This window comes from Garra rufa, chromosome 20 (assembly GCF_049309525.1).
Source record: "Garra rufa chromosome 20, GarRuf1.0, whole genome shotgun sequence".
NCBI lineage: Eukaryota > Metazoa > Chordata > Actinopteri > Cypriniformes > Cyprinidae > Garra > Garra rufa.
In genome coordinates this window covers 16200483-16225255 of record NC_133380.1, presented here as the reverse complement: position 1 = coordinate 16225255, position 24773 = coordinate 16200483, and the positions used below count along the sequence as shown (strand labels likewise).

General features: G+C 38.6%; 1 protein-coding gene across 1 annotated transcript in view; it reads right to left on the bottom strand.

The window, feature by feature from the left end:
* The window catches only part of foxj3 (forkhead box J3), an 86382-nt gene that overhangs the window by 40359 nt on the left and 21250 nt on the right, over window positions 1-24773 (bottom strand). The window contains exon 2 of the mRNA XM_073825489.1: window positions 5640-6067. Coding sequence (XP_073681590.1) covers window positions 5640-5960 — 321 coding nt within the window. The 5' untranslated portion in view covers window positions 5961-6067. The remainder of the gene's footprint in view (window positions 1-5639; window positions 6068-24773) is intronic.

The window sequence follows — 24773 nt, the reverse complement described above, 5'->3', positions numbered from 1 at the left end:
GAAACTTATGACTAACAGAAGTAACACAGACTAATAATCTCTCTCTAAAGTACTCAACTATTTGGTTGATGCATCTGCCAAGTGCTCAAAAGTAGCACTTCCCTTATTTAAAAAAAAAAAAAAAAGACCCGTTACATGGCTACAGGAGTACTGGTTAACATGATTCAAGACGTCAGTCTCTTCCAAAAGCATTTCCAAAGTCAACTGCGAGGTGTAGCGAGTGCCCTCGTTGCCAGCTCCACCTGGCGCGCTGCTACGCTTTCTGCCCACCTACTCCGTGTGAGCAGCGGGGTACGAGTGGGATGGGGCAAGGTGAGGCTGGTGGGCGGGCGGCCAGGCGGGAGCTTCCTGACACGAGAGCCAGCCACACAGCAGGATCAAACTGGCTACGGCATGAATCACCACCACTCCCACCACCGACACAGCCACTTCTGCTGCTGCCACAATTAAAAACACAGAGAGGCAGCGATCTAAATATATGCAACAACACAGGCCTAATAACTGCGCAATGGATTTTGAAATCTGATGTACTGTAAGGTGAATGTATTTTTAGAAATAGAAGTCAGGGGGAAACACATACAGACAACTCTTTATCAATATGTATCTTAGCATTTGAATAATTTAATATCGGGAGGATGTTTAAAAACTGAAATGCCCGACCGAGTAATGATCCTGGCTGGAGGATTAAAATGAAAATCAGAGTGCGCCGAAGCAATTTTACATCTTAATATTCCAAACCCTGCACACCAAGTCTGAGTCGAGAGATATGACGAGTGCAATACCTGTGCTTCCACATTTAAATAAAAGCAAGGGGAGCGGGGATTCGGGCCGTTTAGTTACTTAAGAGATAATGTTCCCGGCTCGCAAGTAAATAACGCCCTGGGGGGGTGAAGCAGTCCCCCAAATCACTTATTAGGGAAAAAACGGTCAATCGCCCCTGGCTTCCATTATTATGTCGGCTGCCCAGCAGCGGGTGCAACCTTTGATCTGTTTAGGTTGGTGAGCATTTGCATTTCATAATGAGATCAAAGAAGAAGGTCCGGACACTCCACAAGTGCCAACAGCGTTTTTAAACAGGGCAAGACTCAAACTCGCCAACCGCATTTATCCATTAGCGCAGGCTGAAACAGCTTTGGAGCATCAGCGGCTACGGCGTTTGCGAGGAATTAAGCATTTGCACACTTTTTCACTTGCGTGCAGGTGTGGAAACGGCAGAATATCATGCCGGTAGCGATGGAAGAGATTCAAGAACAAACATTTCAAGCATATTTAAACTGGTTAAGATGCGAGAGCTGCTTGGGATTTTCGTCGGCGCTTCAGACGAGCCGTCTCCTGCACAATGAGATTCAGACTTTGGGTTCGAAAGCGGGTAGAGCGATGACCTGAAAAGTCACCCGGCCTTCCCAAAGCATTGTTGGCAAATCATCAGGGAGCAATTAGGCGAGAAAGTGCCAGAACCGCATTGTGTATTCTGAGAAGCAGCAGCCGTGGCAAAGCCATCATAAGCAGGCCGTGCTGTCACATCTGCTAGCGCCGCACGTTTTATGAGTGCCTGATCAGATTATGGCCTGCTCTGTGGCCGGATTACAAACCTGTTGTGTAAACAGAGATTGAAAATTCTCGGAGGATAACAAGAGCTTTCGTGTGGCTCGGGTCCTCCATAATCCTCTAACATCCATACATTTAATGCTTTTAAACTGAGGTTTAGCCTGGTTGCACTCTGTTACAGCTTCCATATAAGTGCTCTGAGGTCAAACGGGACGTGGATGCTGGAACGCTCGGATCAGGTGGGTACCAGAAGCAGCTTTCGGTGTCGAACGCATAAACTTAGAAGGTGACCGGGTGCTAAGTATTAAACACCTCATCAGTGACAAGTGGGTTTGAATGGGAACGGTGAGCCTCTCAATCCAATAGACGGCAAATTAATCTCATTTGCTCTTTCACTCTTTACACTGAGGTAGCTTCCATGCAGATAATTTGGGATTATGAGAACCGGACAAAGACGAATATATTACATAAGGGCTTTCAAAAGGGATGAAGGATTATTTCTTGTGGTGACAGTCAAAGCAATATCTTGAATCTGTGTAGTGGCTACATAATTGAACACCACCCTGCTGTTTCGAGGCAGTAATACTGGATTGTTTGATACAAATCATATACAAGAATTTAATCTTTAATTTAAACCACTGTGGGATTGTGATATAAACCTGCCCGCAGTAACAATGAACAATGGTGTGCTGAAAAAGGAGCTATATTGTATTAACTTCAGCATTCAGAAACATTTCTCAAAGTTACAAAAAAAGCTCTACACTAGGGATTTCAAAAGTATTAGTACCTTGGTCGATACAAATATATATAAAGTTGTTCTCAGTCCATTTAAAGTTAACATAAACAGGCGAGATACAATTAAATTAAAGCCAATAAATAAGCAGAAACATTACTGTTCGTTTTTTTTTTAGATTTATACATATATACAAGCTGAATAAATAATCTTTCAAATGTTAAGATAAAATTTGGCCAAGATACAACTATTTGAAAATCTGAAATCTAGGGGCGAAAAAAAAAAAAAAAAAATCCAAATACTGACAAAAATTGCCTTTAAAGTTGTCTAAATATATATTTTGAATTAAGTTTTGATGTGTTTACAGTATGAAATTTACAAAATATATTTATGGAACATGATCTTTACTTAATATCCTAATGATTTTTGGCATAAAAGAAAAATCGATAATTTTGACCCATACAATGTATTTTTGGCTATTGCTAGAAATATACCCATCCTACTTAAAACTGGATTTGTGGTCACATATATAATACATTTTTTTCAAGATTCTCTGATGAATAAAAAATTCAAATGGCTATTTATTTGAATTATAAATTCTTTGTAATATTAAAATGTCTTTCCTGTCACTTTTGATCAATGTGTTGTGTTCTTGAGGAATAAAAGTATGAATTTAAAAAAAAACAACAACTAAAACTTAATGACCCAACTTTTTAACCAGTAGTGTATAGAAATATAGTCCCACACACTGCAGTAGCAGTCCAAAGAGTCCAAAGAATCCAAAGAGTTCCTTTCAAAGTTCTTTGAAAGTTGAAATAATCTGTTTGATTTCAAATCAAGGTGAGTTATTTTATATACATTAATTTAGAAAAAAAACAAAACAAAAAAAACACACACATGAGTGGTTAGCAAAATTCTGCATTTCAGCAGCCACTGTGGCTTGTGGGCAAAAAAAGTTCATTTCTAACCCTGGTGCCAACGTTACGCTACAGTAACGGGTTTCATAATATTGCAGAGACAGAATGTGCTAAAATTCATCTCAAGCTGCATATCTGTCTCCCCTAATACTGCATTAATATTTTTTGACCTTGATGAATTATCTATTCTTATTGACAGCACTTATTGATATTTCTTAAAAGCGTTGGCTAATGGAGTTCTATTGAGATGACTAAACGAGTTGCCGCCGCCTGGATTAGCCTGGTCTCATCTCTCCGGCACAGCTAGAATTATCATAGAGAACAGACGTGTGCGTGCGCTGGGTCGTAAATTCCTGCTGCCGACATCTCAGGGGGGATGTGGAGAGATGGAGGGCGATGACTGCACACAGACCTACATTCACCCCAGCCACACTCGGTATATGTGCAAACGCGCAAATATAGCAGCGCGCACTTCAGAGACAAAGGATCTCTCTAAAATAATAGTCGATGGCGGTCGGAGTGAGATTCACGCTCTCCCGTCTATTAAAAGAAACACTCGTATTGCTGTTATACAATTCTTAACACCAACTCCATAGATCTGTTTTCCCATCAGTACGTGCTCTTTCGCCTATGAGATGCGTTTGCGCTGCGATATCCTGAAAGACATTTTCCACATCACATAGTAGGACAGCACAGCTCCTCGGTCTGTCTCACGCCATGCATCTAAACGCAAGCGCTTTCACAAAGACTGGCCGGCTTGCCTTTGATTTCAGTAACCTATATTCATGTAAATAAATAGCTAACAGAACTGTATCCAATCATCTAACTTTTCATTAATCTGTTTAAACAAATGCGAACACGTTACAGAATGCATATTCGGCCCTTTGTAAACTGCCATAATGCTAGATCCTCAATATAATGGCTGTAACAATACATGATATAGAGATGGAATGTGGCAATTAGCGGCCATCATTGAGAACAGCGGTGGGTCGCCTCTTTCCACAAGGCTTTTGAAAAAAGGCTACATTCCAGCAAAATGGAAAGCCGTCTCCCGGTAAACGTGTCAGGGCAGCAACCTTATACAGCGATTTCAGTGAATTCAGTGAAAAACGCTGAAATCCATTTGTTATGTCGGTCCACCGTGTAAAATGTGTACCGAGGGGGAGGGGAAAGAAAAAAAATAATAAAACGAAAGGCTGATGTCACAAAAGGCATTACAGGTGCTAGCAAGCAATTTAACTTAAAGCCATCTTCCCAGGTACCACGGACAAAGTGAGCACGTTACTAGCAAGAGAATAAAAAGGCTCGCTTTAAATGAGTAAAAGCACCACGCTGACCCTCGGAATTCACCTTAGATATCTGCAAATACAAATCTTTTCAGCGGAAATAGCATTACGCTTGTGGAGGGAAGAAAACTTAGGGAAATAGGATTGATAGGTATGCAGAAACTCTCCTGCTCTGTAATCCAGAGACAAAAATGGGGTAGAAGTGTATAGAGCCACATGTTTGATTTGTTATTTTGATTATAGTTATCAAGTAAAACCTGCATCTATAAACATATTTTAAGATGATTTTTAAACTTACAAAATCATGTGTTGCTCTCATATACACACTGACATAAATATCAGTTTTACAGCAGAGCAAAAGAGGGTGGTGGGTGTGAAAATATGCTCACCAACAGATAGACACAGACACACACACAGGCACACACGAACGCACGCACGCACGCACAGGGTCGCGTCTCGCACGGATATGAAGCGCATACATCTTGTCTGCCTGCAATAAAGCTGTGCTACCGATTCTATTGCCAATAAATGTCAACTGATTGGAAAGCTCATTCTAATATCAATTTCCATCTCCGCTCTTTAAAAGGCAATCAGCACGGCTTCATCTCTGTATATCATATGCTCCTTGAGATGGTGACACAGCAATGGCTCTCTCCAACATAATGGACTTCTATCAAGGCATCTGGCATGAATAATACAAGCCATGAAAGGCAGTTTTTTCCCTCTTCTATGGCTTGTGTGGCTGGATCTGGCTGGGTGAATATCAACACGCTTCCTTCTCACACTTGTGTCTGCAAAAAGAGCCTTTATTTCCTTGTGTCTAGAGAGACAAGATACTGTGTCAAATATTAATGGTCATAAACAGTTCCGAACGGCGCTTTGCAAAATAGCAGCGTGGCTGTTGCTTTGATATTTTCGAAATGTTCCTTGGCGAGGAGAGGAAGAGAAAAAAAAGCCTTGACAGCATAAGAAATGAGAATAATTTCACACATTAACCTTGGCAGTCTCCTCTGACTAAATTCAGGGCTGATTCGGTACACTGATTGAATTTAAGTGGAGGGACGTCACTGGTGTGCATGCAAATGTCTCTGACGGGCAGAAAGCAAATAATGACAAATTAACTGACGCTTACAGTCAGCGCTTCGCGCCCCTTACCTTCCACCCGCTGCCGGCTTCCCTGTAATAGGGGAAATTGTCACAGATCCACTGGTAGATCTCGCTCAGTGTCATTTTCTTCTTTGGCGAGCTGTTGATGGCGAACGTGATGAGGCTGGCGTAGCTGTACGGCGGCTTGCCGTCCTTGTGCTGCTGCACCTCTTCCTGGTCCAGTGTGGTGTTGGGGTCCAGCAGAGCGCTCTTCTTGGCCATGCCCGGCCCGTGAGCGTTCTGGGCGTCCGCTTTCTGAATGGCCGCCCGCATGGTCAGCTGCGGCAGCCAGTCCATGGAGGTCAAGCTGCTCTCCAGCTCCGACGTCATGGTGGCAGGTCGAGTGGCGGCGAAGGAGGGGGTGACGATCCGGTGCGGCGAGAACACAGGGGCTCCCTCAGATCACTGTTTTTGTCGGCGTCACTCAAAAACGAAACCTGCGGAGAAGAGCGAGAGAGGGGATCATTATATTGCCCGACACTGTCAGGATATGAGCGATTGCTTCTGAAGCGCGCCGACACTTCAATAGTTAGAACCACTCCAGCTGGAACCAATGTCATTTTAATTAGCACATTCAAACAGGCAGCGTTTCTCTTTGGAGAGAAGCTCCAGAACAGACGCTGATCTGCAGACAAACCAACCGAAAAAAAAAAAAAAAAACATTGAGCTGCACAGACCGGCCAAGCCGTCTGGCCCACCTCCTACCTCCGGCCTGCACCCTCCAGCTGACTCACACAACTGTAATCCGAGCTGCAAACTGAGTAAATGCTGCGGAATTGTTTTCACAACTGCCAGCCAAATGGGGGAACGTTTCACAAGGAATTCCAATTCTCCTGAGGGTAGCGTAACCCTTTCTATCTCCCTCTACCCTTCCCCCTTCTCCATCTCTGCGTTGTAAACAGGCCTCGGAGTCGTCGTCTTGCAGAACGGTCTCTTATTCACGTCTGCGGCTGCACCCTACACCCACAAACAACCTTGTGTTTTAGGCACGCTGCCCTCTCTGGCTTAAAATAGCAGCCGAGGCCCGTCCCGTCACATAGGTGCACGGTCAGCCGGCATAATCCATCCGCACTTTGCATAGAACGTCTAAGCGTAAAAATGACAACACGACTCGAAAAAAGGCACCAGGGGAGGGAATATCCCACATATTATTCAGACGAACCTCGGTTTAAAAATACCTCCCCTGTTCTCTCGGGAACCTCATTGAAATTCCTCTAGAATGGCGGAAAGTGAGCGCGAGCCTCTGAAATCTGATAAATGAGATGTCTGTGAGGCCAGTGCTATGACAGACTCTTTTTTTCATCATTCTGTCATTTCCATAAAGGTGAGTCATGACCCTCTAATTTAAAAGATTTTTTTCCTGCGGTAGGATGGGACCCTCTGATCCAACTGTGTGAAGTGCAAACTTAAAATTCAAATTTAGCATCCTTGCCATTCACGTGCAGGAAACAAACGCCTTTGGGCACTCGCTAATTAAATTAAATCAAATCTATGCGCAGTGGACTCCTCAACTTCTCATGCATGCCATCAGATTTTCACATAGACTGCAGAAATAAACTGAACTGACTAACTGAAACTGCTGCATGTTGCAACTATCAGGCAACCACCACAAAAGCAATGCCAGGCAGACAGCAGCAAAATAAATGTGAAAGGCAAGGCTAATACATAAGCCTGAACATGCTTTTGGATAAAACTTGCAAATGCATAAAAACCAATCGTAAGGGTCAATTTATACATTACGCTGATTTATACATCATCTAAAACCTTCTATTTATGTATGGTTTGTTATGATAGAACTAAATTTGGCCGATATACAACTATTTGAAAATCTAGAATCTGAGGGTGCAAAAAAATCTAAATATTGAGGAAAATTGCCTTTACGGTTGTGCAAATGAAGTTCTTAGCAATGCATATTACTAATCAAAAATTAAGTTTTAATATATTTACAGAAGGAAATGTATAAAATACCTTCATGGAACATGATCTTTACTTAACATCCTAATGATTTTTGGCATAAGAATCAATAATTTTGACCCATTGTTGCCTACTGCTACAAAAATACCCAATGCTACTTAAGACTGGTTTTGTGGTCCAGGGTCACAAATTATAAATTTAAGGTTAGCCAGATGGTCACATTACCAACACTGACATCAAAAATCTATACACAATGTAGACGTTGTTAATTACAGTGTTTCCCACACATAGACGAATCTGTGGCGGTGCGCCACAGATTAAATTCCGACCGCCACAGATTCAACACAGACCAAAAAAAAATAAAATCAATACCGACCGTCACATATTGCGTTTCGTTATTCTTTTGTACGCTATTTAAAACACGCAGCGAATTCGTTCAACTGCATTTCCTTTCCATACTCTCTTCATCTCTCTGTCACTCACGCGTCTCTCCCTCAAACGCACACGCACGCACGCACACACACACACACGCACACACACGCACACAGCCCCTCCCCTCCGTGCATGCCACATCTGTGGAGAGAAGACGGCTGGCGAAAGGTTGGTATCTCGTGAACACTTTTAACACACAATCACAGATTAAAAAGTGCTATAAAATATTTTATATTTCGAATACAATAGTTTCAGTGTGTTGATGTTACTGTAAGTCCCGACCCTTAGCAAACGCGATTGCGCCGCCTTTAGAAAGTTAACTAGTCGCAAGTTTGCGGTAAAATGTAGGCTAGCCTAGTTGGGTTGTCGAGGTCAAAACACTATATGTAGCAGCTGTGAATCAAATAAGCGTATTATAAATTATGTTGTTTCTTTACTCTTACACTGAATGTTTGCTGCTTCAATCCAGATGAGTATTTAAAAGTATTTTCCGCGACTGAAAAAGGCACGTGTTGATGATGAGGACCATCCTGAACCGGAGGTATCAGTCTGAAACAGAGCTTAGTCCGACCAGTGTAATTAGTTATGTTATTGTTTACAATATTTTCAGGCTCCAACTAGTGCTGCTCAAGCAGAAAGACAAGGTCAGGGAGAGAAAGAAATAGATTTGTTAAAGGTTGTATCAGCGATTTCTAGCCTAAAACATAAAGTGTCAAATTCAGCTGACCTTTATTCACGATCCGCTCGCTGCCTGCCCCATAAATTGTCTGTGAAAAAAACGCGTCTCTCTGGTCAGCCTAGGGTCCGAGATATGCCAAAAAAACAATCGGCGCTATCAACTATTCCACAGATAAACAAACCGTGTTCCAACCAATCAGCGTCAGGGGGTTCGTGTTGTGGACTTTCCTACTGGTGCAGGGATGTGAGGGAGGCGGAGCGAAAGTCCACAACACCAAACCCCTGACGCTGATTGGTTGGAACAATGTTTGTTTTTGCTGTGGAATGGTTGGTAGTGCCGATTGTTTTTTTGGCATATCTCGGACCCTAGGCTGACCAGAGAGATGCGTTTTTTTCACAGACAATTTATGGGGCAGGCAGCGAGCGGATCGTGATGAAAGATCAGCTGAATTTTACACTTTATGTTTCAGGCTAGAAATCGCTGATACAACCTTTAAATATCAATAATATGTCGCAAAATAAGGTGCCCTAACAAAAGTTGCAGACTGTGCAGCAAGTAGGCTGTTGTATATGGTGTTAAATTAATGTAATAAAGTTCTGTTTAACTAATTATTAACAGTTTTTTTAATTATTAACCTTTAGGAATTAGGAAATCCCTTTAGGGGATCCAATCGTATCCCTATCCAATCGTTCTTTTCATCTGCAACCCCCCCCCCCCCTCCCTCGGGCTGACCACCACACATTGCCTTCAAACCTGTGGGAAATACTGAATTAATATCCTGTGGTGGCACGTTAATGTCATCTCAAACTGTAAACAGAATTTTTTCATGAAGAATACAATGTTTATGACCTTACATTAGACTACATGTGAACCATTTATTTATATTAAACAATTACATTCAAAATACATTTTAACCCCAACACTCGACATTGATTATAAAAAAAAAACAAAAAAACTCATGGATGTTGGATAACAAGAGTGTTTTCAATAAAAAGAGAATTTGCACGCTTTGCCCTCATTGATTATGACCATCTATGCATTTGAAAGTATAAAGACTACACAAGAAACACCAAAGCTTACTGTACCAGATAAAACTGCAGGCAGCAGAGTCAGAATCACTCTGAAAAACTTTGAAATATTGATCAAAATAAAAGAGTTGGATATCAAAAACAAAAGCATCAGATATAAAATAACTGATGCAAAGTTCAAAACTTTTGATTTGGATTTTTCTGAAGGTTCAGAGTGACCAAAACACTGCTAATATACTACAGGTGAACTTTTAAAACACTTAAAACAGCTGATTAAATGTTAATTTGGACTTGGATAAATATTTTAATATTCACGAGGCTGTTCACGCCACATGTGCATAATGCACAATGTATTTTAAGGCTTTGACTAATAAACTAATACAGTACAAAAATGCCAAATGATGCATGCAGAATGAGGCATTCTGTGCACTTAATATTCACATCACCATCCCACAAGCCACAGAAGTAGCCCAGCAAGGATTCTGAATGATGAAATCTGCAGATAAAGGTTCGGGGCTCGAGCATCACCTGCTTGCTACAGGGCTGCTGCCATTTTGACTTCATGCACATCACCCAGTAATGCACTGCTCTCAGGAGCGCCGCTGTGATAATTAGCACACCTCTGCAGTGCCAGGCAGTAAAATGCAGCCCGCATCTCCCCTCATTAACAGTGGCACCTGTATAGACGTCTCAGTTACAGGCCTGCGCTGCAGAGGAGCAAGCATTGACTGGCATAAAAAGGGATATGGCTGGTGGCCATTATGCACACGTCTACTGAGATAGGCAGTTTAGTCTACTCAAGTCGGTATCCCAATGGGAACTAATTTCAACAAATGCATCTCACTGCTTTGAATTAAGAGGAAAATAGTTCTGAAAACATTTCGTTTGAGCCAAAATGATATACCACTTGATACTAGAGCTGCAGAATATAATCGTTTGTACGATGCTGCATAAACACAAGAATCAATAAAAAAAGGCCCATCATACATATTAATGTACTGTTTTGTTGTAAATAAAGTAGGCTGCTCTTTTTTATATATATTATTGAAGTTGCATATGTCCTTAGAAAGCAAAGCACTTGTGCCTGATGTTTTGGTTTTTACTGAGTGTACTGCAGGACGTGCTTAATGTTAAACAAAGTTATTAAGCGCAATAAGCACAACTGCACTTGCACTGAGTGACACACTCGAAGCGCGCATTCACAAAAAGCTCCCTCTCTCAGACAGCACGTGATACCAAATTCAGTACTCTTTAGTGACATATTGTACTTGAACAGTCAGATAGACACAGAATTATTCCAAAATATCTGTCTTGGTGAACAGAAACAGTTGGGGGAAAAATCAGATGCGTAACATTATATTAGACTCGTGCATTAACCTGCCGCTGTCCATGTCATTTATGTTAATCAAACAACAAAAGAAAAGGGGAAACTTTCTTGAATGGTCTTGACTAAATAACTTTTGCAGCTTTAATTAATAATCAGTTTAATTAAAATGAATACACTAAAACTATGGAGGCAATTATATTTACATTTGATTATATTTCTGTATTATTTACATTGTATTTTTCTGTAATATTTACAATATTCTGCATTTTTGTATTATTTATGTATTTACAATATTGTGTATTATTGTATTTATTTCTGAAATATTTACAATATTCTGCATTACCGTATTATTTATTTCTGTATTATTTACAATATTCTGTATTACTGTATTATTTATGTAATATTTACAATATTCTGCATTTCTGTATTATTTATTTACAATATGCTGTATTATTACTGTATTTACAATATTCTTTATTATTTACAATATTCTGTTTATTTTTGTATTATTCACAACATTCTATATTACTGTACTTCTGTATTATTTACAATATTCTGTATATTACTGTATTTCTGTAATATTTATAATATTCTGTATTATAACTAATATTTACAATATTCTGTATTGTATTATTTCTTGATTATTTACAGTATTCTATATATTTACTATTACTTATTTTTATATTATTTCTCTACATACATGCTTGTTAAATAGATTTAAAATGGGAGGAAACATTAAAGCATTGTTGTTATCTTTTATAATCAAATCTTTACCCTCTTAATCATAACCAAATCTACTTGTTAATCAAGTGAAGATTCACACCTCTATTTCATACACCATTTAAGTTTTTAGGTGCTTAAAAAAACAAAAATATATGTTGCCTTGACTACATTAAATAAGTACTAACATTTCTAAAACTAAAACTGAAATAAACAGCGCAAAATAGAAACATTAAAATGTATTAATTAATAAATGTGCATTAAATTGCTAAAACTAAAATTTAAATGAAAACACAATTTTAAATGAACAATTTAAAATCAACTAAATCAACTAAAAAAAAGTGGTGGTATTGTAGGTATCAGCCAGTATGTGTGATTTTTTTTTTTTTTTTTTTTTTTTTTTACGTTATTGGTCAGTAAAACTTATCCTAATATTGGTAATATTGGATTTTATATAATAAACAAATAAATTAAATAATAAAATATATACACATACACACACACATGCAAATGATTTGAGCTATTGCATCAGTTCAACTACAACATGATCATAAAAACCATGCTGTAAGGTAGATGTTACTAATAAGGTCATGTCGAAACAATGAGAGTGGTTTGGTGACATCTCACACACTGTGCAAATGCTCTGAGCGTTAATATTCATCGTCTAATGGATTGCATTAAGAAAGGCTGGAGAATTCTCAAGGTAAAATATACAAAGGCAAATACGATCCTACAGTAATTCAAAGACGACAATTACCGGGGAGTAATCTCCTTCCAAAAACTCAATATCATCCGATCACAGTGTTAAAAGAGAACGTTAATTGCTTTGGCACGCCGTGTGCTTTCTCAGACGCCGTTTCTACGAGTCAAAGCGTGAACAATAAATATTTACTTTACGGAACAAACGCGAGCAAACTCATGTGTGTACATGGATGTGTGGATTAGTAAGCAGACTTGCGGTGGAGAAGGCCCCGTCGGGGGGGATGGTAACTTGGCTTCGGCAGAGGGGAATCACTCTCTGTGAGCTCCTTCCACAGCGCCTGAAGACCTGGCACACCGCTTCACAACAACAACAGTGATGTAACCTAGTAACAAGCCCTTGGCTTTTCTACTCCTAACCGAAACTCTGGCCATGTCTTCCATATCAACAACATTATTACGGCGTGTAGAAAGGCTCGTGTTGTCTTAGCGATCATGAAAGGGAAAACAGGGAGGGGTGGGAAACACGCTCACCTGCCCCGGAGTAAAAAGGAGATTCCTCACTTTTTCCAACGCCCCAGGCACTGATCTCGAGTTATTTTTGAAAACAAAAATAACTAAAATAGCAACGGCTCATTGTTGCGCCTGAATGTCGAGTGCCGTAATTGTTCGCTGCGGCCGGCCCGAAGACTCATCTTCATTAAATGGAAAAGTAGGTAACAGCAACAGCTTTTAAATGTCAGTCTTCCCTCTCCATTAAAGGCTTAATGGTTGCATTGAAACCACCCCCAGGATGAGAGCATTAATAACCCAGTCGTTACTCGCATTTTTAGGATGTGTCAATTATCGCTCCGCTGCGCGCGCTGCCAGCCGAGCGCATTGTTCGGCTTATTACAGCCTGCAGCAGATCAGGGCTTGTCACAGTGAGACCGCCGCTCATCCTGGCCTGTCGGATGCCAGCGCTGATCTCAGGCCTGCCAGAGACAGACTCCTTTAAGGCGGCGCGCGCAGACCGGGAGATCTGAGGCGTCGGAGGAGCCCTGTTCCAGTAACGAGGTCTGGCAGATACACATTGGCCGGGGTGCTGTGTCCTCCGAGCGCCAGTCTCATTGCTTTACATGAGGGCAGATTCCCACCTCCCCGGCTCAGCCGTCTACAGGGGATGCATGCATGTACTCCATAATTAATCTGCCAGTCACAGCAAAGTGCCACTCTGGCTGGAGAGAAATGGAGAGCTGCACGCATCCCAGCAGCTGATAATCATAAATGTAGCACCGTGTTAATGGTAGGTTAACGTAAAAGCCGCAGGATTTTAAAAAGCCCCGAGGGCCAGGAATGCAGCTAAGACAAATGGACACTGAATTCCCACCTAAGTATTTTAGCCTGATGTGCCCATACACAGCCAAAAACTGTTTTTTACAAAAAAGCTAATCAGTTTTAAATAATATATATGACAATGCAGCATCATCTGGCTTCTCTTGTGAACTCTGTGAGGAAACGGCACTTTTTTAATGCACAAGCTCTTGGAATACAAAGTAATGACATAGTATTTCATAGATTTTACATTAGTTTATGTAACAAATACAAATAACAAATACACAGAGACTCACACTTGCCAGTTGCCATGATATGAATCTTAGCTGCTGATAGCTTCAGTTTTTTTGCCAAGTCCAAGTCACTTTTGTCCTAAACAAGATCTATATTACTTTGAATTGACTATAGTCATTGGAATTAAGGCATGAATAAGCTAGCTCAGGAAAACTGGTCATTTTTTATTTATTAAAAATGTTAATATTAGCTTTATCGTGTAGGAAAGCATTGTAAAGTGTAACAGTCAGATTCCATAAGTAAAAAAGTATATGTGAACCTGGACCACAAAACCAGTCTTAAGTCGCTGGGGTATATTTGTAGCAATAGCCAAAAATACTTTGAATGGGTCAAAATTATTGATTTTTCTTTTATGCCAAAAATCATTAGGAAATTACATAAAGATCATGTTCCATGAAGATTTTTTGTAAAAATCCTACTGTAAATACATCAAAATGTAATTTTTGATTAGTTATATGCATTGTTAAGAACTTAATTTGGAGAACTTTAAAGGTGATTTTCTCAGTATTTAGATTTTTTTGCAACCTCAGATTCCAGATTTTCAAATAGATGTATCTAGGCTAAATATTGTCCTATCCTAACAAACCATACATCAATAGAAAGCTTATTTATTGAGCTTTCATATGATGTATACATATCAGTTTTGTAAAATTTAACCTTATGACTGGTTTTGTAGTCCAGGGTCACATATGCTTTTGTTTAAGCCTTTAAACCTGTATTATCTCAACTTAGGCTAGATTTGAAATAATTATGGTTAACAGTGAAATTCCTGGAAGAACAAAAAACAATAACCTTGATTCTGCAAAGAAATGTCTACTAATCAAAGTATTGAAACAAGCAAATCACGCTGAAAGACCTCTTTAGTGACCATCCATTCCCACGTAGCACAACGAATGACCTAATAATCCCTACTACAAAACAACATAAATATTTGTACATATTCTGCATTAAACTTAATATATTATACACCCATAATAAACATTAAATCAATCAATTTCATCATCATTTTTAGACCAATTATCATTAGCAATTTCCAGAAGAATGCACTACTCGTTAGCGAATACAGTTTTCTATAACTTAAAAAAGCTTTTTTTAATTAAGAAAATGCCTGTGCCTATCAATAAATTGGATCTGTACAGCTCTTTAAGTGACAGTCTGTATCTATGTTAATCAAATAACAAAAGCAAACAAGAAAAATCACTCACTGAACTTGACTAACTTCAGTAGCGTTAATTAAAAATCAATGTATGAATGTTTAATTTATACCGTTAAGACTATGCAGTGCTTTACTAGTACACTTACTTTATTCTTTTTCTGTATCTCTTACTTAAATGCTAACAGACCTACTGTGACCAAAAAAAAACCCTGTTTATTTAATTTGTGTCTTTGTTTTATTATATTTGTCACTTTTACTTACATCTTCATTCTTATTATATCCTTTTTGTTCACTTGCAAAGACCTTGTACTTTTGTCTTTTTGCCTGATTTCCAATCAACTGCAAATGTTGCGGTTTACCATACTGTTTTGTTTGGATCATGACTTATAACTGTCTTATTAAAAATCCCTGTGAAAAAAATACTTCCATAACCAAGAAAGCCGAAAAAAAAGGGGGGGGGGGGCACTGTTGAACTCTATATATCTGTTATTAGCTGTTTTTTTCAATTTGGCTGTATAAGGAAGTTATTGGATGGTAAGCTGTTTCTGCCTAATATCAAAGACGAAATGGCAAACATCTATATATTCATTGGGGAAATTAATACAAAAACAACAAAAGCACATCATGACTAAAACATTAGTCCATCAGAGTGCCAAATAATGATTATTTGCAGTGCAACCTTCACTCTCACAATATAACTATTCTGAACAGACCTCGGTTCGCTGGATGTCGACTGTAAAGAACAAAGAGACACAACAAACAATTTTATCCTTTACGACTGAATCACATATCAGCCTCCAGCTGCAGACATTGCACTAGTGCCTACTGCGAGAGCAGAAAAATCCTTACAGGCTAATCAGCTGCAGGATGTCACATGGGGTTAAAAGCAGAGACAACAGGCTTTGTAACCTCTGATGCAGATACACTCAAATAATTACTGAAAAGGGAGGAAGGAATTTGAATTTATGCAAGAGTAATTATGCCATTTGGGGATATTAGAGAGATTTTCTCAGCAGTCTGCCACCACTCGCAGTGCTTTTCAGAGCCGGGCGGCTAAGAGCTGCACACGCTGACAAACACAAGGCCTTCGGCTCATTGTGCAATCTGCGGGCCCTTACAAAATGACGCTCAGCATTCCAGTAATTCAATAAGCCCTTCCAGTGAATTACAACCCTGATCAGGAGGGGGATTGTCTCTCTGTCCCTGGCAGCTAGGCTGGGAGGTGCCCTTTGTGTACGAAGCACTGCCGCTGCCCTGACACCAACCATGCGAACCCAATTACACTGCTTTGTGAGCCCGCGGCCCCCATATTAACACATATTCTCCCCTGAGAAGCGTCGACCAGTGCCAGCCTGGCAGCCATTCGCCAGAGCCCACTGTTGAATCTCAAATAAAGCACTTAAGGCTCTGGCAAAATAATCATTTGTCCCTGGCATTCTTGAAAGCCCCCTTTCTCATCAGAATTCCCTGTTCCTTTCCTTGGCAATTAAATGCTAAGCTCTTCGACTCTCTGCAGCAGGCAGCACAATGGGACCTCAGAGCAGCAGCAGACACAAGCCAATGCTCACTAGCATTATTAAAAAAAAAAAAATGAAATGAGAGACAATCACGTTCGCAAGAACTAAATTCAAGTTAATTGCTCTACTGTAGGTATAGCAAAAATCAACGTCATTTTTTGGCAATTACAAAAAGAGTTTATCAAGTTAAATCTGTTACACTTTAACCATTTAGTCACAAAGAGCAAAAAACAAGCTGAAATAAAAGGATTGAATGGCTTCAGCCATTTCAAGTTCATCTCACGTAGGCCTAAAATTGTCAACACTTGGGATGACATTAACACTTGGGTTATAATTAAACCCGTTTTGCTTTTCAATCAATATCCAATCTCTCAGAAGTAATTAACAACATATTAAAGAGTTTATTGCCTGGCAGAGCTGGCTGCTGCTGCATCATTAACTGTTAAAATGTGACTCTTTGACACCTACAGTCATTCCACAGCTTTTTACTGCAGCAACCCCCCCTTCTCTTGGCTGTCATTCCAGCACCCTCCTCAAAAAGAAACACATTACCTTCCGGCAGGCGCAGATTCACATTAGGACTCGCACACAATGGCGGAGGCCAAAAAAAGAAGTGGCAGAACGAGAGAGAGAAGATATATGCATAATCTGTGTCAACCACAATGCACAGTAATTACGAATCTGCACCTTGATGCATCGACAAATCAAATGTTTAAAAATTAAAACCCAATATCAACTCAAATGCATGCAGAGTAGGGCTGGGCGATTAATCGAAAAGTAATCGAAATCGACATTCAGAACCTATAATCGATCAAATTTTTCCAGGTCAATTATTTCAATTACTTTCCCTTTAAAAACATTACTGCGTGTGGAGTCAGGTGACCCCGCTCCGTTACGTTACGTTATTCCTCCGACATGTCGATGGAGAGCTTAAGCAGTATTTATACAGTAAAAAGTATTTACAGGATATACAAGAGTCATTTTATTTAGAAGAGATACTGCTTATTTTCTACTTTTAATATTTAGTATTATTTTATAAATAATTTATTTTGTTTCCAAAAGTGCAAGTTATTTATTTTCACTAATTTAAGAAAAATTTGACTTTTCGTTTTAAGCAATATGTGCTTTAATTTCAGTTGTTCAACACTGATGTTCAATAAATAATCATAGATAGTAGATAGTGTGTGCACCCTTCATTCAAAAATTTCTCACTTGTAATATGTGAGCATATTTACTGTACAAAACTTGTCAGTGAACTATGAGGGCAAAAAAATAAATATTATTTAAATATAATTTTATTAATGAATAAAATAATCGTTCATTAATCGTAATCGGGTTAAAATGTTCAATTAATCGAGATTTTGATTTTAGGCCAAATCGCCCAGCCCTAATGCAGAGACAAAAATACTTCACAAATCTGAGGTTGCAAGCGCAGTACGTGATGTGTCACAGGGGGCTAATCCCTTAGGAAATGAAGAACTGAGACAACATGACTCAGAGGGGGAATACCAGCGGAGGCTGATGAAAATATGGACTAAAGTTGGTGATTTCAAACCCATGTGCTGAAGTACTACAGATGCAACATTTTCAAGGATCAGATTACAGGCTAAAAATGTCAAAGTTCAGTCTTCAGAATCATATTGTTGGCCATGTAGAATATTGGCATTTTTCTATTCATGCAAATACACACTCACAGTGTGCACAAAACTGAGCCAAATGATGTGTTTGAAGTGCAACGCATTACTAATAAAAAACCTAACAACTATTTTAAGTTACTGCATCTAGGGAAAACCCTCAGAGTCGTACCAACGACCAATTCAAAGAGCAACACTTACTGTTCAAAAGCAGCCACCCACTATAAAGACTTACCCTTTCCCAGAATGATAATGCATCGGAATCTGTGGTTGCACAACGCGGCGGCACACTAGAGATTAGAGGATTAAGTCACAGGTCAGTAGTTTCATCTTTTGTTGATGTTCTAGCTTACCCATTGCTTTTCAAAGACAATACAGGCAAGCAGGTATTTTATATGAGGTAAGGGGCGAATGTTGTCAATACACTACGGTCCCAGGGACACTTTAAGATGCACACAAAAGTGCATAAAACAAATGAATGAAATATGGCAGAAGCAGGCGACGGAAGGAATCAACTGGATGGACCTGCAGAGGAATTTGACCAGGGATTCCTGGTCACGCAGCTTTATAGTTACACCCAGTCATAAATTCCTCTAAATGATGCCATATATAGAGAGTCCGGGCCGTCATGCTCATACTAACATCTGAAGGCTGGGTTTAGTTCTGTCGGTTGTACAGTAACTGCTTGCAACAAACAGTAACAAATTCTGCATGCAGTTCAACAAACACTTTATAAGACCAGCTTTGATGTTCCCAATGACTAAGAAACCCACCCAGCCATATACTTTATGGGTGAGAGTATATAGCTTTCTCATTATTCATCAAGGGCAAGTTGTTTACATACAGTTAATAAAAAGGCTTTCAATGTAATAAAATGAGGAGGTGTTTATGTTTCCCCATTACAAAGGAAAAGTATCAGTCTCAATATCTAATAACACTTTTGGATTTGTAGAACATATATCTCAACATAATATAATATAGGTGAAGGTTTAATTCAATACAATAAAAAGTCATCTAAAAGTAAAATTAATGTGCTAATTAATTAGATAATGAGGTTGCTTTGGTTAAAAATCCCCACTGACCAGCTTTCAAAAACGACCAGGACTGTCAATCAAAGACAAAAAAACTAATAACGCCAGAAACAAACCCTAAATATTCTTTGATTGACACGGATCCATTTATTACTACAGGAAAGCACGTCTAAGACCATACGTCGCCTGACATCCCCATCTAACCATCACCTAATTAGGATGTAAAATGATCCAAGGAGAGCAAAAGGGCAACAGGGGTAAGTTCTCTGAGACAGCACCTTGCTGACTGGGGGGACTCCACATAAGGTCATGTTACACCAAGGTTGGAGTGCCCACTCTGGCTTCAGCTCTGCAGTAGAGGCAGTAGCAGACGTTTAGACTGAAAGAGGAACTCAAGCATGACAGAGCAGCAAAAGCTGAAGTATGAGATGTCCTCAGAAAAGGAAAGTATAGCTGTGCATGGAAACCTAAGGCCTAAAGTTTTAGTAAAGGGCATTCAATGTGATTACTCGAGAATATTATCACATGTATGACTTGGTCTGAATTAGGAGTCATAAGACGACATTCAAACTGTTAACAAAAAAAATCTCTGGGTAGAGTTGCAGTCAGGGTCTAAGTAAGATTCTGCCACAATTGCTAATGGCAAGTTAACTGAGATTGACATAAATAACACGGATGTAATGATATAATCAATAGCATGGTATCGCGGGCAAAAAAAAGTGTAGTTTTAAAAATATATTTCAGCTTCTTATTATAACATAAAAAGACTTTAAAGTGTTTTGGGACATTATGCTTTGGACCCAGTATCTATTAAACCAACTAAAATAGAAAGCACAATATGGCTTAATCCCTTCATCAAGTTTTCACTGCGCTTTTCAAAGTGAAGCACACACTTCGTTCAGGCAATAAGCTTGTGATCTAGTGTTTTCCACACCTCAGAACGGCTCAGTTCACAGTGAATGCAGTGAACTCGTAAATTGCATATGCTGTGAGTTTAGCACGCGTTTGGGAACGCAACAGCCACGAGTTATACTTTATTTTCACGGCAGATGCTTACAGCATTTCCCTAGATTTGTAGTAGAGTTTTTGTAAACCTGTTTTCGTAAGTCTGTTTTCCTTGAAGCTGGAGGTTTTTTTTTTGTCAAAAAAACTATTGCTGTTTCTGTGAAAATAAAACCTTAAGAGTGCAGTATGAATTGCTGACAGCTAGTGGTTTAAATGGCTAACGTTACTGCAGTCTGAATTCAAAATAAGTGTAGAAATTAGTAAAGTATTGTAATTTCCCAACTGTAGTGTAAACCAAAAATTTATATAATCTATGAAATATTAAAGGAACGGTATGTAAGAAATGTATGTCAGTTAATCATAAAATGGCCCTGACATGTCACTAGACATTAAGAAATCATGTTCATTTCAAATACTTATATCACTGACAACAGTGGTCCGGCCAGGATATTGTCATTTAAAAGTGCAAGTTGCAGCCCTCAACTGATGTTATTGTTGTCATTTTGTGTTTTGGTCTGAGGCTCCACCCTCCAGCTATCTACCAATCACGAAGTCAGTAGAGTTTGGTGAGACTGGTTGCCAGCTCTGCTCTAGTTAGTTACAGCTGCTGCTAAGAACGAGTTGGAAAAAAACATGTATAAAGTTACGAAACCTAAAAGACCTCGTTATGAATCCGAAGAACGTCGTGACAAAGTCCGAAATAAAACAAGAATTTGTATAGGAGATACCTTTGTCAGATGGAGACGGCTGAAAACAGAGAGGAATTTAAAGACAGATGCCAACGTTGCTAATTTTCTCCTGGACAAGTAAGATTTATCTATGTTTGGCTAAATTACTTGTACTTAATGTAAATAGACGTTTCAAATATTCACGACAGTCGAACAAAGGTATATATGTTCGTGCAAAGTAACGTAGCGCATATGGAGGAGGTGGGGTCATCGAATTGAAAAGTTAAGGAATTGTTTGTAAAATAGAAACAGCGAGTCGTCATTGCTAACATTATCAATGCATTATCAGAGCCCGTTTCTCTGTCATTATGCTGAAACACCGAGGAAAACAACATTAGCACGTCGATTATGGCAATGTGAAACATAATTGAGACGTATTCAGTAGCCTAACGTCACCTCTGTAAAAATGAATGAAAGAAGGAATTGACCCTCGACTTTTGGATGCTATATTCTACCATGTTTGTTGGTATTGGCTAAAAGCCCCGTGCTGCCGTACACAGTGGATTTTCCACGGCACCACTAGCAGGGTATGAAAACAATCTATGTTCTGACTGAAATGTGGTATTACAGTGCATCTTTACGAAATATTTGGCTAATCGCCTAATTACTTCGCAAAACATCTCTCGTGAAGCATAAACATAAGTAACAGAAAAAAAAACGTATTGTGTAGGACTCGTCACTTGCCATTGGAAGCTCCTTGTAGCAGCCTACAGTCCTGCGCAATCCTGCAGTTTAGCTGGCAACCTCGAGTCAGGGGGGGAGGGGAGGGGATACACCGTTCTACAGTATTTTGAAAGTGATTGCAGTACCAGTTTTGGCCACAATCCTACATACAGTTCCTTTAATTTTCATTTATTTTACAGTGCTATTGTTTTACAATATATGGCTTTTATTGTCATAGGAATAACAATAATATAGAATTGTTGTTATTTCTATTATTATATTCTAATTAGTTTGGCTTCCTAAAACAGAAGTGTGAATGTAATTCAGACTGAGAGAGTATACCACAACTAAAAAAAGGGGTTGAGTCCTCTTTAAAGCTGGTACAAATCAATTCACTGACTTTTTTTCCTGACTTAAGTTTTATTAGTTAAGAACATGGGTTGAAGCTCTTAATTTTAAAATAAAATCTCAAAGTGCATTAGATAGAAGAATTTAACTTTACAATGCATTTTTAAAAAAAATGTCTTTTTTTCTAAAATATTGCAATAAATATCATATCGTAGACTTCATATCGATATATTATTGTATCATGAGATTTTGATATTGTTATATCCCTAATTATTATTATTTAAAACTCTAAATTTAAAAGAATATCCTGTAGTATGTTGCAGTCCTTTTTAAAGCTACTGGCCACCTTTGCATTTCCCTGCCAAAACCAATTTTTATACACATCTGGTGCTTATGACGTGTTAATTTTAATATCCTGGTGCAGTTATTCTGCAGTGTGGACAAGAAAAGCCAGTTGACAAAATGATCACAAGTGTCACTGATCTGTCTATTTAGCGGTTGAATATTCACAGCTGCATCAAAGCTGCTAAGAGTCACACTTCATTACTGCTGAGTCCCCCCTCGAAACCTTAAGCCTAAGGCATAACATTAAGATACATCAGATATTAACTCAGCTATTCATTAAAGAACGGAATTGTGTTTTAATTCCTGTACAAACAGATGATGTGTCTGAGGATAAAGGGACTACAGGCAGACACACCTCTCTCACTCACACACACATCACATATATCAACAGGATATTGTTGGGGCAGGATGCAGTAGCAGTGACTCATTTCCTTTCACTAATTTGTGGCATGAATCTAAAAATCTCGAGCTTTCATAGGTTAAAGCAGATGTTCATCCAAAACATTCACCTAGATGCAGCGACTGACCTTGGCCCCCTCGAAGACTGAATGAATGAGAAGCACTGCCTGTCTGCTCCCTATGACTGCTATTGACATATTTCCTGAAAGAAAACACAATTGCCGGCTAACAGGAAAGTAATCAGCTAAACTGGTTGGCAGACGCAGCACCACGTCATCATGGAAGCTTAGGCTCATCATCCAATGGCTTAAAAATATACAACTACATATACAAAATAGAAGTGTGGGGTTCAAAAGTCTAAGACCACAACTTCTATTTAACTTTTTACAAAGACTTTCATTTAATAATTTGTAAATGTAATAATACCATTTATACACTACCAGTCAAAAGTTTTTAAACACTGTTTGAAGATTTTAATGTTTTTATTTGATCCGAAGCAAAAACAGTAATTCTTATATGTATTTAAAATAATTGTTTTCTATTTGAATATATTTTAAAATGTAATTTATTCCTGTGATTTTTTGATTTTTTTAGCATGATTACTCCAGTCACATGATCTTTCAGAAATCATTCTAATATTCTGATTTGCTGCTCAAAAAACGTTATTATTATAATTATTATTAGAATATTATTGAATATTATATATTCAGTTTTGACTAAAAGTATTACTTTTCATCCAAGCTTTTGAATAGTAGTGTATAATGTTACAAAAGTTTTTTATTTCAGATAAATGCTGATCTTTGGATCTTTCTATTCAAAGAATCTTAAATTTAAATGTTTTAAATACTGATAATAATACTAGTAAAAAATGCTTCTTAATTATAGAATATATATTAGAATGATTTCTGAAGGATCATGTGACACTGAAGACTGGAGTAATGATGTTGAAAATTTAGCTTTGATCATAGGAATAAATTACATTTTAAAATATATTAAAATAAAAAGCAGTTATTTTAAATAGTAAAAATATTTCACAATATTACTGCTTTTGCTGTATTTTGGATCAAATAAAAGCAGGCTTGGTGAGCAGAAAATAATTCTTAAAAAAATAAATAAATAAAAAACTTTTGACTGGTAGTGTAAATGTATCCCTATTTGACCCAGTAACCTTCATCCTAGCCACACCTTAGTAAAATGTTTTTGATACAGTACCCAAAACATGAGTTGCAACTATTATGCTCATCATGTTACACTGAAGCCTGCAACTTATAATGCACAACCCTGCTTCAGCATGCTACACTGACATCAGGGTGACGGACATTAACTATGCACAACAATATTACTACAAGTTGGATTAAAGAATAGCTTAAATTGAACCGGAGTTAACTGCGTCCAAAATGGCATTACACAATTCAGCCAAACAGCTGTTCTGGGGGAAATGCAGATGGCCTGCTAGCTCATTTACCAGCTCAGGAGGTAATAAACGCTTTGAAATCTCGGCGTGAACTACCGCTTAAGTCTAAGCCATGGAAAAAAAGCAATACCAGTCAAAGACACTTAATGCGCTGATTTACTGTGAATCGATGTAAGAAGCTCATCAAACAGTATCTTCAAATCCTCCGAGTATTAAGGGCTGCGAATGATGTCTGATGCATTTTTCATTGATTTGGTAGATCATTTAGTTGAACTATAAGAAGTGCTTCAGGCATACAATTAACCCCTCTTTTAGTTCACAGAAACATCACTTTAAGCATTTCTACAGCACAAATGTTTTTAACAATGCAAACTGTAATCTGTCATATACTGTAAATCTAGCATATAATGTACATTAAGCAAAATGCAAAGTCGGCTATGCTAGCTTAATACTAAAACAACTAAACCAGAACATAATAGCAGCTTACTTTCAGCAC